General features: G+C 44.0%; 1 protein-coding gene across 1 annotated transcript in view; it reads left to right on the top strand.

Annotated features, from left to right (window-relative positions):
- The window catches only part of lca5 (lebercilin LCA5), a 37,368-nt gene extending 20,701 nt beyond the window's left edge, over positions 1-16,667 (top strand). The window contains exons 8-10 of the mRNA XM_041864899.2: positions 1,819-1,991; positions 15,330-15,516; positions 15,796-16,667. Of these exons, the coding sequence (XP_041720833.1) occupies positions 1,819-1,991; positions 15,330-15,516; positions 15,796-16,667 (1,232 nt within the window). The remainder of the gene's footprint in view (positions 1-1,818; positions 1,992-15,329; positions 15,517-15,795) is intronic.
- Positions 16,668-17,712: the final 1,045 nt, after the last annotated feature.

Here is a 17,712-nt window from a genome sequence, read left to right as displayed (position 1 = left end):
CTGTGTGTGTGTGTGTGTGTGTGCGTGAGAGTGTGAGCGTGTGTGTGTGTGTGTGTGTGTGTGTATAACTGTACTGTGTGTGTGTGTGTGTGTGTGTATAACTATACTGTGTGTGTGTGTGTGTGTGTGTATAACTATACTGTGTGTGTGTGTGTGTGTGTGTATAACTATACTGTGTGTGTGTGTGTGTGTGTGTATAACTGTACTGTGTGTGTGTGTGTGTGTGTGTATAACTGTACTGTGTGTGTGTGTGTATAACTATACTGTGTGTGTGTGTGTGTGTGTGTGTATATAACTATACTGTGTGTGTGTGTGTGTGTGTGTGTGTATATAACTATACTGTGTGTGTGTGTGTGTGTGTGTGTGTGTGTGTGTGTGTGTATAACTATACTGTGTGTGTGTGTGTGTGTGTATATAACTATACTGTGTGTGTGTGTGTGTGTGTGTATATAACTATACTGTGTGTGTGTGTGTGTGTGTGTGTATATAACTATACTGTGTGTGTGTGTGTGTATATAACTATACTGTGTGTGTGTGTGTGTGTGTATATAACTGTACTGTGTGTGTGTGTGTGTGTGTATATAACTGTACTGTGTGTGTGTGTGTGTGTGTGTGTGTGTTATATAACTATACTGTGTGTGTGTGTGTGTGTGTGTGTGTGTGTGTTATATAACTGTACTGTGTGTGTGTGTGTGTGTGTGTATATAACTATACTGTGTGTGTGTGTGTGTGTGTGTGTGTGTGTGTGTGTGTGTGTGTGTGTGTATATAACTATACTGTGTGTGTGTGTGTGTGTGTATATAACTGTACTGTGTGTGTGTGTGTGTGTGTGTGTGTATATAACTATACTGTGTGTGTGTGTGTGTGTGTGTGTGTGTGTGTGTGTGTGTGTGTGTGTGTGTGTATGTGTGTGTGTGTGTGTATATAACCATACTGTGTGTGTGTGTGTGTGTGTGTGTGTATATAACCATACTGTGTGTGTGTGTGTGTGTGTGTGTGTGTGTGTGTGTGTGTGTGTGTGTGTATATAACTATACTGTGTGTGTGTGTGTGTGTGTGTGTGTGTGTATATAACTATACTGTGTGTGTGTGTGTGTGTGTGTGTATATAACTATACTGTGTGTGTGTGTGTGTGTGTATATATAACCATACTGTGTGTGTGTGTGTGTGTGTGTGTGTGTGTGTGTGTGTGTATATAACTATACTGTGTGTGTGTGTGTGTGTGTATATAACCATACTGTGTGTGTGTGTGTGTGTGTGTGTGTGTGTGTGTGTGTGTATATAACCATACTGTGTGTGTGTGTGTGTGTGTGTGTGTGTGTGTGTGTGTGTGTATATAACTATACTGTGTGTGTGTGTGTGTGTGTGTATATAACTATACTGTGTGTGTGTGTGTGTGTGTGTGTGTGTGTGTGTGTATGTATATAACCATACTGTGTGTGTGTGTGTGTGTGTGTGTGTGTGTGTATATAACCATACTGTGTGTGTGTGTGTGTGTGTGTGTGTGTGTGTTATGTATATAACCATACTGTGTGTGTGTGTGTGTGTGTGTGTGTGTGTGTGTGTGTGTGTGTGTGTGTGTATATAACTATACTGTGTGTGTGTGTGTGTGTGTGTATATAACTATACTGTGTGTGTGTGTGTGTGTGTGTGTGTGTGTGTGTGTGTGTGTGTGTGTGTGTGTGTGTGTGTGTATATAACCATACTGTGTGTGTGTGTGTGTGTGTGTGTGTGTGTATATAACTATACTGTGTGTGTGTGTGTGTGTGTGTGTGTGTGTGTGTGTGTGTGTGTGTATATAACCATACTGTGTGTGTAGTCCCCAGTAGGTTCAGCTCTAAGGCAGTACAGACAGTTAACAAGACGTTAAGCGTAGACTTCCCGTCACCGCCCCCGGCCATCACCGACGGCAACTATCACTACGGCGACCAAGCCCCTGATGACTACCTGTCACTCAAGCCAGGTGTCTTGAGTACACCTTACAGCTCTAGGGTGAGTCACAAATAGTACCCTATTATCTCTAGTGTACTGCTTTTCAACCCTATTCCCTACATTACAGCGTCTTGCAAAAGTATTCAGACCCCTTGGATTTCTTCACATGTTATTGTGTTACAAAGTGGGATTAAAATCCATTTAATTGTCATCTTTTTGTCAACAGTCTACACAAAATACTATGTCAGTGGGGGGGGGGGGGGAGTATATATATTTTAAGATAAAAAATTCATAAGTAAAATATAGTCGTTGCATACTCTGTGTGAAATAATTGGGGTTTACATTATTTTTTAATGACTAACCCTTCCTCTGTCTCCCATACATACAACATCTGTAAGGTCCTTCAGTCAAGTATTGAATTTAAAGCACAGATTCAACTACAAAGACCAGGGAGCTTTTAGAAAGCCTCATAAAAGAAGGGCAGTGATTGGTAGATGGGTAACAATAACACAATCAGACATTGAATATCTCTTTAAGCATGGTCAAGTTAATAATTATCCTGTGGGTGACGTATTAAACCACCCAGACACATCAATGTAATTTATCACATGCGTAAACAACAGGTGTAGAGTAACGGTGAAATGCTAATTTACCCCAAAATGCCAAAAAAATGTATTAAACAAATTAGAAAAATTATAACACAAAGGAATAAATACACATTGAGTAACTATTACATGGTAATATACAGGGAGTACCAGTACCGAGTCCATGTGCAGGGGTACGAGGTCATTGAGGTAGATATGTACATATAACTAGGAATAAAAGGTACTGATAATAGACAGTAACAGCAGCGTATGTGATGAGTCAAAAGAGTTAGTGCAAAAAGGGTCAGTGCAGATAGTCCGGGCAGCTATTGATTAACTATTTAACTATGTAGCAGTCTTATGGCTTGGGGGTAGAAGCTGTTCAGGGTCCTGTTGGTTCCAGACTTGGTGCATCGGTACCGCTTGCTGTGCGGTAGCAGAGAGAGCGGTTTATGACATGGGTGGCTGGAGTCTTTGACCATTTTTAGGGCCTTCCTCTGACGCCGCCTGGTATAGAGCTCCTGGATGGCAGGGATGCAGCCAGTCAAGATGCTCTCGATGGTGCAGCTGTAGAACTTTATGAGGATCTGAGGGGCCCATACCAAATCCTTTCAGCCTCCTGAGGGAGAAGAGGCGTTGTCGTGCCCGCTTCACAACTGTGTGGGTGTGTGTGGACCATGTTAATTCCTTAGTGATGTGGATGGGGGCGTGCTCGGCCCTCCGTTTCCTCTAGTCCACGATCAGCTCCTTTGTTGTGCTGACGTTGAGGGAGAGGTTGTTGTCCTGGCACCACACGGCCAGGTCTCTGACCTCCTTCCTGTAGGCTGTCTCGTCTTCGTTGGTGATCAGGCCTACCACCGTTGTGTCGTCGGCAAACTTAATGATGGTGTTGGAGTTGTGCGCAACCACAAAGTCGTGGGTGAACAGGGAGTACAGGAGGGGACTGAGCACGCACCCCTGAGGGGCCCCCGTGTTGAGGATCAGCGTGGCGGATGTGTTGTTACCTACCCTCACCACCTGGGGGCGGCCCGTCAGGATGACCAGGATCCAGTTGCAGACGGACGTGTTCAGTCCCAGGGTCCTTAGCTTAGTGATGAGCTTTGAGGGCACTATGGTGTTGAACGCTGAGCTGTAGTCAATGAACAGCATTCTCACGTAGGTGTTCCTTTTGTCCAGGTGGGAAAGGGCAGTGTGGAGTGCGATTGGGATTGCGTCATCTGTGGATCTGTTCAGGCTAGGGTTGAATGGCGGGAACCCGGTTACCAAGATTGACCGGGATTTAACTAAACCACTCCCCTTTCCCGGGATAGATGACCAGTAAATTATAATAAATTATTTACATTTACATTTCAGTCATTTAGCAGACGCTCTTATCCAGAGCCACTTACAGTTAGTGAATGCATACATGTTTTTTTTTTTTTTTATACTGGCCCCCCGTGGGAAACGAACCCACATCCCTGCCGGCCAAACCCTCCCATACCTTGGACGACGCTGGACCAATTGTGCGCCACCCATGTGTCTTTTACATTAACAGCATGGCGTGAAACGGAACTGTTAAATTATATGCAATGTCTAAATCTGTCTTCTCTACGGCCTCTGCATGATGAATCAATGCTCAGGGTGGAGACAGACAGCCCATCTCAGTATGGAGCGCAGTTCACAATGCATGTAGACCTATCATCTCACCATGGTAACAATGCATGTAGACCTATCATCTCACCATGGTAACAATGCATGTAGACCTATCATCTCACCATGGTAACAATGCATGTAGACCTATCATCCCAACATGGTAACAATGCATGTAGACCTATCATCTCACCATGGAAACAATGCATGTAGACCTATCATCTCACCATGGTAACAATGCATGTAGACCTATCATCTCACCATGGTAACAATGCATGTAGACCTATCATCTCACCATGGTAACAATGCATGTAGACCTCTCATCTCACCATGGTAACAATGCATGTATACCTATCATCTCACCATGGTAACAATGCATGTAGACCTGTCATCTCATCATGGTAACAATGCATGTAGACCTATCATCTCACCATGGCTCAATCTGGCTTTCGGGTGTAACCTTATTATTTTATTGTAAAGATTTGTTTTTTTTAATTGCAGCTGCAGCGAATATCAGTCGAATATTGTTGCTTTTAATCAGGACACCCCACGAGCACTCTGTCGGTACTGATGGGATCTGAGCTGCTCTCGGATCAGCTTTGTCCATTCAAGTATTTCCTTTAACATTTTATAATTATTTCTATTGATGGATCAGCTCCTGCAAATGTTGAGATGGCTGATTCTAACGCTTAGCCAATAATGCACTAAATCACAGATTTGACACTTAATTATTCACCTCATGAGACAAATTGCACAGTAGCCTACAAGTAGCAAAATAGAACTCAATTGATTTTTAACATCAAATGTATTTCAATATGATTGTAATTGGCCTATAGCCTACTGTTTATATTTTTAATGCAGTCATCTCGGTTTTCATTTGAAGCATCTTGTTTGTATCAATTACAAAGACATTTGGCAACTTTATTTGTAGTCAACTTTGTTCACTCTCTCACAGTCTTTCTCTCTCTCCATCAACTCCATTCAAATTGCATCTAAAATAGATAATCTTGTTCTAGATCCTGTTCTAGATATAGGCCTATAGATAGATAGATAGATATATATATATATAGATGTCCTAGTCTACCTCTTTCGAAAACGTTAAATACAGCATCCAATAGAACTCACGGGTAGTTTGAAAGAAGAGCGAACGTGGGGGTAAGCAAGCAGTTATTTATTCAGACCCATAACCATTCAATCTTCGTTAAGAGAAGTGAAAGCCTTCTGCATCTAATTCTAGTCCTATATAATTCAAGGATGACATTACAATGATGAAGATAAGGACAACAAAACATATTTAACTGTTGAAAGCGAGGAAGGACTGAAGCAACAATAGAGAGAGAGAGAGGAGGAGGTAGGATAATAACATCAGGGGAAATATTATCAAAGGTGTATATGCGTCAGCCTACTAATTATACAAATAGGCCCTATTATATTTACATACCTTAGTTATATTTCACAATTAAAATCAAATTTGCTGTCTTATACTTGTAACTTTAGTATGATTATTAATGTTATTATTTATGTTATTATTTTATTCTTAGTAGATCAGCTTTAATATTAAAGATAGATTGTAGCATCAATGTAATTGTCTGCATCATTTCCAATCCCCCATATATAGTTTCTGTAAATATATAAATACATACCCATACCCACATATACACTACCAGTCAAAAGTTTGGACAGACCTACTCATTCCAGGGTTTTTCTTAATTTTTTTTACTATTTTCTACATGGCAGAATAATAGTGAAGACATCAAAACTATGAAATAACACATATGGAATCATGTCGTGACCAAAAAAGTGTTTAAACAAATCAAAATATATTTTATATTTGAGATTCTTCAAAGTAGCCACCCTTTGCCTTGAAGGCAGCTTTGCACACTCTTGGCATCAACATCCCACGGAACACCATTAAATCCATTATAAAAAAAATAAAATAATATGGCACCACAACAAACCTGCCAAGAGAGTGCCGCCCACCAAAACTCACGGACCAGGCAAGGAGGGCATTAATCAGAGAGGCAACAAAGAGACCAAAGATAACCCTGTCAGTATCTGGTGTGGCCACCAGCTTTATTAAGTACTGCAGTGCATCTCCTCCTCATGGACTCACCAAATTTGGCAGTTATTACTGTGAGATGTTACCCCACTCTTCCACCAAGGCACCTGCAAGTTCCCGGACATTTCTGGGGGGAATGGCCCTAGCCCTCACCCTCCGATCCAACAGGTCCCAGACGTGCTCAATGGGATTGAGATCCGGGTTCTTCGCTGGCCATGGCAGAACACTGACATTATTGTCTTGCAAAAAATCACGCACAGAACCAGCAGCATGGCTGGTGGTATTGTCATGCTGGAGGGTCATGTCAGGATGAGCCTGCAGGAAGGGTACCACAAGAGGGTGGAGGATGTCTTCCCTGTAATGCACAGCGTTGAGATTGCCTGCAATGACAACAAGCTCAGTCCGATGATGCTGTGACACACCGCCCCAGACCATGACGGACCCACCACCAAATCAATCCCGCTCCAGAGTACAGGCCTCGGTGTAACGCTCATTCCTTCGATGATAAAAGCGAATCCTACCATAACCCCTGGTGAGACAAAACTGCGACTCTGTAGTGAGGTCCTCTGTAGCTCAATTGGTAGAGAATGGCGCTTGTAACGCCAGGGTAGTGGGTTCGATCCCCGGGACCACCCATACGTAAAAATGTATGCACACATGACTGTAAGTCGCTTTGGATAAAAGCGTCTGCTAAATGGCGCCTCTGATCCGATTTTCGGATTAAGCATAAATTGGCTCTTACTCACATCGGCTACGGAGAGCGTGATCACACAGTTGTCCAGAACAGTTGGTGCTCTCATGCATGGCTCATGCATGGTTTCCCTTAGTAATCCGTGATAGTTTGCAAGCCTTGCCACATCCGACGAGCGTCAGAGCCCATGTAGTAGGATTCGATCTTGGTCTTGTATTGACACTTTGCCTGTCTGATGGTTCAGCATAAGGCGTAGCGGGATTTCTGATAAGCGACCGGCAGCTCTAGCCTTTAACTCAGGACGGATGTTGCCTGTAATCCATGGCTTCTGGTTGGGATATGTACATACGGTCACTGTGGGGACGACGTCATCGATGCACTTATTAATGAAACCGGTGATTGATGTGGTAAACTCATCAATGCCATAGGATGAATCCCAGAACACATTCTAGTTTGTTGTAGCGAAACAGTCCTGTAGCTTAGCATCCCCTTCATCGGACCACTTCCGTATTGAGCACGTCACTGTTTGAGTTTTTGCTTTTAAGCAGGAATCAGGAGGATAGCGTTATGGTCAGATTTGATAGGATAGTCTCGAACGAAGCTCATCCAGTTTATTCTCCAGTGATTGCACGTTTGCCAATAGAACGGAGGGTAGAGGCGATTTATCCACTATCCGACGTAGTCTCATCAGGTATCCCGCACGCTGGCCTCTATAGCGCCGTCTCCTCCTTCTTCGAGTGTCGGGGATTTGGGCCGGTCCGAGATAATCCATATGTCTTTCGCCTCCTACTTATTGATGTAGAAGTCATCGTCCAAATCGCGGTTAGTGATAGCTGTTCTGATGTCCAGAAGGTATTTTCAGTCATAAGAAACGATGGCGGAAACATTATGTACAAAACAAAGTTACGATCAGCACAAAATAAAATACACCAAAATAGCAAAGGAGCCCGTACAACTGCCGCTATTCCCTCCAGCGCCAAACTGCCGCTATTCCCTCCAGCGCCAAACTGCCATATTCCCTCCAGCGCCAAACTGCCATATTCCCTCCTCTCTAGACAGTCGTCCTTCTGAACTGAGCTGCAGGACAGGAATTAAACTGCTCAGGGATGTTACCATGAGGCCATTAGTGATTTTAAAACAGCTACAGAGTTCAATGGCTGTGACGGGAGAAATCTGAGTGTCACGATCGTCTAGAACAGATGAAGACCAAGGCGCAGCGTTGCAGGCAAACATACTCTTTATTTAGAGACACGATCAAAACCAACAAAACGATAACGTGACAGTTCACGGTCTAACACAAACAGACTAGAAACAAGATCCCACAAACACTAAGGGAAAACCGACAGTTTAAATATGGCTCCCAATCAGAGACAACCAGCCACAGCTGACACTCGTTGCCTCTGATTGGGAGTCACTCTGGCCAACAAAGAAATAAACAAACTAGAACTCCCAACAAAGAAATACAACACATAGAATGAACACACCCTGGCTCAACATATAGAGTCCCAGAGCCAGGGTGTGACACTGAGGATGGATCAACAACATTGTAATGACCTAAATGACAGTGAGTGAAAAACCAAATACAAATATACAGAATAAAAACATGCATCCTGTTTGCAACAAGGCACTAAAGTAATACTGCAAAAAAACATAGTAAAGGAAGATACATTTTTAACCTCTGTTGATGTGCCCTTGAGCAAGGCACTTAACCCTAATTGCTCCTGTAAGTCGCTCTGGATAAGAGCGTCTGCTAAATGACTCAAATGTAAATGTAAATGTAACCTAAATGCAAAGCCTTGTGTTTGGGGCAAATCCACACAACACATCACTGAGTAACTAACCAGGTTACCATCCATCCAACCATTTCATGCTGATGAATTACCTCATAACCGGGCTAATGGAAAGATCACAGAACAATGTTATGAATGCCAACGGACAATTTGTTCGTTCGACATGGTGGGATCTTTTTGTGTGGACACGCCTTTATGCGCAAATATTAATATATTAAATATTGATATAATGACCATCATATCGAATTTAAACTTGGGAGTCACGCAATGATATGTTGTGTGTGATGATACGTTGTGTGGTCCTCCCACTACGACTTGGGAAAGCATGCAGTTTATCAGGCTACAGATTAAATTAGTTACAATGAACTTCACAGGGCGGTGAAAGTGCAAGGTAATGAGCTTGATGCTCCTTTCCAATAAATATTGAGGGTCTTATACTGGTTACATGATGATTGACGCTTGGCTGCCATTTGACAAATAAAAATAATATTGCTCTTATCCATAATAATCTCATAATATAGGTAGCCTACCCGCACTGTATCTGCCACCTGTTGGCTAGAGCGCACATGCCAGGACCAGAGTGGGCACACTCGCTACACAACGCAACAGTTTTTGTCACAAAACCATCAGTAGAGTTGAAAATGTGATGGAAACCCATTTCACTTGTATTCTTTATTCGGTACATTGGGAATTTATCCACAAAGGTTCTTTTGATTTGCTCTACGTCATCACTTACAGCCTTTTATCCATCAATAAGTCCGTTTGTGGTCCTCTGTAGCTCAGCTGGTAGAGCACGGCGCTTGTAACGCCAAGGTAGTGGGTTCGAACCCCGGGACCACCCATACACAAAAAAAATGTATGCACGCATGACTGTAAGTCGCTTTGGATAAAAGCGTCTGCTAAATGGCATATTATATTATATTGATGGAAACACATCTCTGGTGGGAAAATGTTTGTTTAATGCAGATTCTTAGAACGTTCGCATGAAACTCTGTACCAAATTGGATGGAAACCTAACTACTTATTTTTATTTTCAAGCTTGGTGGTGGCTGCATCATGGTCTGGGAATGCTTGACATCGGCAAAGACTGGGGGGGTGGGGGGTGGGGGGTGGGGGGTGGGTTCTGGATGAAAATAAACAGGATGGAGGGGGGGTTCTGGATGAAAAGAAACAGGATGGAGCTAAGAACAGACAAAACCCTAGAGGAAAACCTGCTTTAATCCAGACACTGGGAGAGGAATTCCCCTTTCAGCAGGACAATAACCTACAACACAAGGCCAAATCTACACTGGAGTTGCTCACCAAGAAGACAGTGAATGTTCCTGAGTGGCCGAGTTACAGTTTGGACTTAAATCTGCTTGAAGATCTATGGCAAGCCATGATCCCCCAAAATCAAATCAAATCAAGCTTTATTTATACAGCACATTTCAGACATGGAATGCAAAACAATGTGCTTTACAGGAAAAAAACAAATAAAAAACAATGAAAATAAAAGCTGAAATATTTACTAGACAACAAACATAAGATCAAAAACTAAAGAATGACTAAAACTGAACAACTTAAAAGCACCCTGAGGGAAAGGAAAGCTAAAAAGATGTGTTTTAAAATCTCTTTTAAATATGTCCACAGTTTCAGCCCCCCTCAGGTTCTCTGGCAGGCTATTCCAGTGGCTGGGGGCATAGTAACTAAAGGCTGCCTCTCCATGCCTCTTGGTCCTGGGTTTGGGATAGTTAAAAGGCCAGTGCCAGAGGACCTGAGGGACCTACTGGGTACAGAACTTAAAGCATGTCTGACATGTATTGGGGTGCACAATCGTGGATTGATTTAAAAACCAATACAATTATCTTAAAACGAATTATAAAACTCACAGGCAGCCAGTGCAGAGACGTTAAAACCGGTGTAATGTGTGCTCTCCGTCTGGTCTTGGTCAGTACCCGTGCTGCAGCATTCTGTATGTTTTACAGTTGACCAATGGCTTTCTTGGGTAGACCAGACAGGAGAGCATTACAGTAGTCAAGCCTGCTTGTAACATATTGACAGAGCTCGAAGAATTATGAAAAGAATAATGGGCAGATGTTGCACATTCCAGGTGTGGAAATCTCTTAGAGACTTACCCAAGAAGACTCACAGCTGTGATCGACGCCAAAGGTGATTTTAACATGTATTTACTCAGGGAGCTGAATACTTATTCAACGACTATATTTGAGTTATTTAATTGTTATACATCTTTTAAGAAAAAATGGTAACACAATAAAATGTAAATAAATGAGCTGAATACTTTTGCAAGGCACTGTACTTTTGCACCCGTTCGTATTTGCACCTTTGGTTAGTTGAGGAGTTCTTGGAGGAACCCTGTAGCGGAGGCGTGGCTTAGTAAGAGTGTGGCATTAAGATAGATCATATATCTGTTTTTGGCCACCCGTTAGAGTAAATGTCATTCCTGTTAGTCTGTTCTGTTGTATTGTCATCACATGTTAATGTCACGACTTCCTCCGAAGCTGCCTCCTCTACTTGTTCGGGCAGGCTTCGGCGTTCGTCGTCACCGGCCTTCTAGCCACTGCCGCTCCTCATCTCGTCATTCCATTTGTTGTGTCTTGTTTGTTACACACACCTGGTTCATATCCCCTCATCAGCACCTGTATAAGTGTTCCCTCTGCCCCCTTGTCCTGGTTCATATTCCCCTCATCAGTACCTGTATAAGTGTTCCCTCTGCCCCCCTTGTCCTGGTTCATATTCCCCTCATCAGCACCTGTATAAGTGTTCCCTCTGCCCCTTTGTCTTTGTGTGTGATTGTTTATTGTGGAGGTTATATGAGCTCGGTGGAGCTCCTGGTACTTTGTATCGACATGTATACGGAATAAACCTTTATTCTGTGATTTACCCTCCTGCGCCTGACTCCGTCCAGTTGAGGTTAAACACTGACAGTTTTGTAGCTTCAATGATGCTATCAGAGGTGTGTGAGTTCCTCAACAGCCAATCCCAAAGTTTTTTATTTTATTTTATTTTATTTATTTAACCTTTATTTAACCAGGTAAGCCAGTTGAGAACAGGTTCTCATTTACAACTGCGACCTGGCCAAGATAAAGTTGGAAAAGTTACCACTTTACAATGTTCATATTATCCATATGATATTAGGATATGTAATATGCATGTTCAAGGAACACTTTAATTTGCAGTGTACAAAACATTTATGCTAACGGGTGACCAAAAATGCCTCCAATAAGCCACGCCTCCAATCTGATAGGCTGCTATCTCTACAATATATAATTAAAAAGGTTCAAAATGTAACCCCTCCAAACACAAAAAGGTTCAGTTTGAACCGTTACACAGGGGTTCTTCCAGGGTCCTTTTTTACCTGGAAAAGTTCTGCAGGTGTGGCAACCCAAAAGGTTCTCGGAGGGTATATAGTGCACTGGTTTTGAACAGCTTGTTGATGTACAGTTGAAGTCGGAAGTTTACATACACTTAGGTTGGAGACATTAAAACTCGTTTTTCAACCACTCCACATATTTCTTGTTAACAAACTATAGTTTTGGCAAGTCGGTTAGGACATCTACTTTGTGCATGACACAAGTAATTTTTCAAACAATTGTTTACAGACAGATTATTTCACTTATAATTCACTGTATCACAATTCCAGTGGGTCAGAAGTTTACATACAGTGAGGGAAAAAAGTATTTGATCCCCTGCTGATTTTGTACATTTGCCCACTGACAAAGACATGAACAGTCTATAATTTTAATGGTAGGTTTATTTGAACAGTGAGAGACAGAATAATAACAAAAAAATCCTGAAAAACACATGTCAAAAATGTTATAAATTGATTTGCATTTTAATGAGGGAAATAAGTATTTGACCCCTCTGCAAAACATGACTTAGTACTTGGTGGCAAAACCCTTGTTGGCAATCACACATAGGTCAGACGTTTCTTGTAGTTGGCCACCAGGTTTGCACACATCTCAGGTGGGATTTTGTCCCACTCCTCTTTGCAGATCTTCTCCAAGTCATTAAGGTTTCGAGGCTGACGTTTGGCAACTCGAACCTTCAGCTCCCTCCACAGATTTTCTATGGGATTAAGGTCTGGAGACTGGCTAGGCCACTCCAGGACCTTAATGTGCTTCTTCTTGAGCCACTCCTTTGTTGCCTTGGCCGTGTGTTTTGGGTCATTGACATGCTGGAATACCCATCCACGACCCATTTTCAATGCCCTGGCTGAGGGAAGGAGGTTCTCACCCAAGATTTGACGGTACATGGCCCCGTCCATCGTCCCTTTGATGCTGGGGGTCATAGGCAGCATTCCTCCTCCTCCAAACATGGCGAGTTGAGTTGATGCCAAAGACCTCGATTTTGGTCTCATCTGACCACAACACTTTCACCCAGTTCTCCTCTGAATCATTCAGATGTTCATTGGCAAACTTCAGACGGCCCTGTATATGTGCTTTCTTGAGCAGGGGGACCTTGCGGGCGCTGCAGGATTTCAGTCCTTCACGGCGCAGTGTGTTACCAATTGTTTTCTTGGTGACTATGGTCCCAGCTGCCTTGAGATCATTGACAAGATCCTCCCGTGTAGTTCTGGGCTGATTCCTCACCGTTCTCATGATCATTGCAACTCACGAGGTGAGATCTTGCATGGAGCCCCAGGCCGAGGGAGATTGACAGTTATTTTGTGTTTCTTCCATTTGCGAATAATCACACCAACTGTTGTCACCTTCTCACCAAGCTGCTTGGCGATGGTCTTGTAGCCCATTCCAGCCTTGTGTAGGTCTACAATCTTGTCCCTGACATCCTTGGAGAGCTCTTTGGTCTTGGCCATGGTGGAGAGTTTGGAATCTGATTGATTGATTGCTTCTGTGGACAGGTGTCTTTTATACAGGTAACAAGCTGAGATTAGGAGCACTCCCTTTAAGAGTGTGCTCCTAATCTCAGCTCGTTACCTGTATAAAAGACACCTGGGAGCCAGATATCTTTCTGATTGAGAGGGGGTCAAATACTTATTTCCCTCATTAAAATGCAAATCAATTTATAACATCTTTGAAATGGGTTTTTCTGGAGTTTTACTGTTCAAATAAACCTACCATTAAAATTATAGACTGATCATTTCTTTGTCAGTGGGCAAACGTACAAAATCAGCAGGGGATCAAATACTTTTTTCCCTCACTGTACACTAAGTTGACTGTGCCTTTAAACAGCTTGGGAAATTCCAGAAAATGATGTCATGGGTTTAGAAGCTTCTGATAGGCTAATTGACATCATTTGAGTCAATTGGAGGTGTACCTGTGGATGTATTTCAAGGCCTACCTTCAAACTCAGTGCCTCTTTGCTTGAAATCATGGGAAAATCAAAAGGAATCAGCCAAGACCTCAGACATTTTTTTGTAGACCTCCACAAGGCTGGTTCATCCTTGGGAGCAATTTCCAAATGCCTGAAGGTACCACATTCATCTGTACAAACAATAGTACGCAAGTATAAACACCATGGGACCACGCAGCCGTCATACCGCTCAGGAATGAGACGCATACTTTGGTGCGAAAAGATTAAATCAATCCCAGAACAACAGCAAATGACCTTGTGAAGATGCTGGAGGAAACAGGTACAAAAGTATCTATATCCACAGTAGAATGAGTCCTATATCGACATAACCTGAAAGGCCGCTCAGCAAGGAAGAAGCCACTGCTCCAAAACCGCCATAAAAAAGCCAGACTACGGTTTGCAACTGCACATGGGGACAAAGATCGTACTTTTTGGAGAAATGTCCTCTGGTCTGATGAAACAAAAATAGAACTGTTTGGCAATAATGACCATCGTTATGTTTGGAGGAAAAAGAGCCAGGCTTACAAGCCGAAGAACACCATCCCAACCGTGAAGCACGGGGGTGGCAGCATCATGCTGTGGGGGTGCTTTGCTGCAGGAGGGACTGGTGCACTTCACAAAATAGATGGCATCATGAGGAAGGAAAATTATGTGGCTATATTGAAGCAACATCTCAAGACATCAGTCAGAAAGTTAAAGCTTGGTCGCAAATGGGTCTTCCAAATGGACAATGACCCCAAGCATACTTCCAAAGTTGTGGCAAAATGGCTTAAGGACAACAAAGTCAAGGTATTGGAGTGGCCATCTCCCTGACCTCAATCCTATAGAAAATGTGTGGGCAGAACTGAAAAAGCATGTGCGAGCAAGGAGGCCTACAAACCTGACTCAGTTACACCAGCTCAGTCAGGAGGAATAGGCCAAAATTCACCCAACTTATTGTGGGAAGCTTGTGAAAGGCTACCCGCAATGTTTGACCCAAGTTAAACAATTTAAAGGCAATGCTACCAAATACTAATTGAGTGTATGTAAACGTCTGACCCACTGGGAATGTGATGAAATAAATAAAAGCTGAAATAAATAATTCTCTCTACTATTATTCTGACATTTCACATTCTTAAAATAAAGTGGTGATCCTAACTGACCTAAAACAGGGAATTTTTACTAGGATTAAATGTCAGGAATTGTGAAAAACTGAGTTTAAATGTATTTGGCTAAGGTGTATGTAAACTTCCGACTTCAACTGTATGTATGGATGACCTCTCTTCCTCTCTCCCCTTCTCCCTTTCTCTGTCCTTCTTTCCCTCTCTCTCTCTCTCTCTCTCCTTCTCTGGACAGGAGGTTGACATGGCAGAGCGAAGGCCGAAGGAGACTGAGGAGAGAAAGGAGATAGAGGAGCGAGAGAGGGTGGAGAGAGAGAGAGCAAGAGAGCTAGAGAAGGAGAGGGCGAGGGAGAAGGAGCAGAAGCAGAGGATTGACCGGGAGTTGGACACACTTGAAGAAAAGACCAAGAGACTGAGAGATGGTGAGAGGACTATAACCACCACGTAACCATACTTTGACCACCACCACGTAGAACCATACCCTGAACACACACTCTCTCTCTCTCTCTCTCTCTCTCTCTCTCTCTCTCTCTCTCTCTCTCTCTCTCTCTCTCTCTCTCTCTCTCTCTCTCTCTCTCTCTCTCTCTCTCTCTCTCTCTCTCTCTCTCTCTCTCTCTCTCTCTCTCTCTCTCTCTCTCTCTCTCTCTCTCTCTCTCTCTCTCTCTCTCTCTCTCTCTCTCTCTCTCTCTCTCTCTCTCTAGGCTGGGAGAAGGAGGAGGAGGAGAGTAAGAGGCGGATCCAGAAGGAGGAAGAGAACAGGAAGAGGCGTGGCCAAGTCCAGGAAGAGGTTGAGAGGCGCAACCAAGCGGCGCTAGCCAGTCAGGAAGTGGCGGAGGCAGAACGTCGCAGGAAGGAGCAACTATTGGCCAAGCTGAGGGAGATTGACAAGCAGAACGATCCACTGTTCTCCGAGGTCGACCCAGAACCCCCAGAGTCTAGCTCGGGTTCCACTGCACGTTCTCCTCGACGGTTCTCCGAGCCACGGAACCAGAACCCTTCCATCTTCAGCTTCACTGAGCCGGAGGAGACGGGCGGTTTGCGTGGGGGGGCGGAGAGCAGGGAGGGGGGCAGGTCAGGGCGAGGGGGGGCAGAGAGCGGTTTGGGTCCAGGGGTGGGGATAGGGACTGGGAGGAGAGGGGTGAGGGCTCAGAACTCAAGCGAGGACCTGGCTTTCGGTAGCTACGCCCCCTCCTTTGGACGGCCGGCCCCACGGGGGGGCACAGGCTTCCCAACCCCACCACCGCCCTCGGCTCTGGACGCTCTGCTGGGGCAGTCAGAGAGAGAGAAGGAGAGAGGAGGCCTAGGCTCGGAAAAGGAGAGGAAGTCCATTTTGTTGCAGCAGCTCTTTGGCCCCCCATCCAGCCCCTCCCCGATCTCCGACAGCAATCCAGATGTCCTCTTTAGCCCCCCCACCTCCACCCTCACCGGCCCCCGCAACTGCAGAGAAGGCTTTTTCCCCTTTGAGCCCAAGTCCCCTGCACCCTTCCTCTCCTCCCTCCACGTGACCGAGAGCAGGCCGACCGTACGAGCCATTGCTTCCTTCGACGACGACATCGAGGAACTCACACTTTGATCAAGTCACATTTTATCAAATTATTTGTCTGTCGAGGAGGAACACTTGGATTGGCCGTTGAGGCTGTTAATCACTATACTAAGGGTGGACCCGGTGGTTGGGTTTCCACAGGGTTTTAAAAGCACAAAGTCGTATTTGTTATGATATCAGATAAATCTAAGCCTGGTTATAGACTGTTTTATCTGATAGATAAATGTCTCTCAGTCTGTGTACTATGTATGTGTGTTGCTCAGGGTAGTCTGTAAAATCAGGGAAGAACATCACGTTGACAGCTATATTGTTGACAGCTATAACGTTGACAGCTTTAACGTTGACAGCTATAATGTTGACAGCTGTAATGTTGGTTATTGAATTGTTGCATCAGAGGTACACTATATATACAAAAGTATGTGGACACCCCTTCAAATTAGTGTTGTTGACAGGTTTATAAAATCAAGATCAAAATCGAGCACACAGCCATGCATTCTTCATAGACAAACATTGGCAATAGAATGGCCTTACTGAAGAGCACATTTAAGTCAGTTCGTTAAATGTCTGACCTGCTAGAGCTGCCCCGGTCAACTGTTAGTGCTGTTATTGTGAAGTGGAAACGTCTAGGAGCAACAACGGCTCAGCCGCGAAGTGGTAGGCCACACAAGCTCACAGAATGGGACCGCCAAGTGCTGAAGTGCGTAGTGCATAAAAATCGTCTGTCCTCGGTTGCAACACTCACTACCGAGTTCCAAACTGCCTCTGGAAGCAACGTCAGCACAATAACTATTAGTCGGGAGCTTCAGGAAATGGGTTTCCATGGCCGAGCAGCCGCACACAAGCCTAAGATCACCATGCGCAATGACAAGCGTTGGCTGGAGTGGTGTAAAGCTCACCGCCATTGGACTCTGGAGAAGTGGAAACGCGTTCTCTGGAGTGATGAATCATGCTTCACCATCTGGCAGTCTGACGGACTAAACTGGGTTTGGCGGAGGCCAGGAGAACGCTACCTGCCCGAATGCATAGTGCCAACTGTAAAGTTTGGTGGAGAAAGAATAATGGTCTGGGGCTGTTT

The sequence above is a fragment of the Coregonus clupeaformis genome, unplaced genomic scaffold, assembly GCF_020615455.1.
Source record: "Coregonus clupeaformis isolate EN_2021a unplaced genomic scaffold, ASM2061545v1 scaf0160, whole genome shotgun sequence".
In the NCBI taxonomy this organism is placed as follows: domain Eukaryota; kingdom Metazoa; phylum Chordata; class Actinopteri; order Salmoniformes; family Salmonidae; genus Coregonus; species Coregonus clupeaformis.
This window is presented reverse-complemented; position numbering and strand designations above follow the sequence as displayed.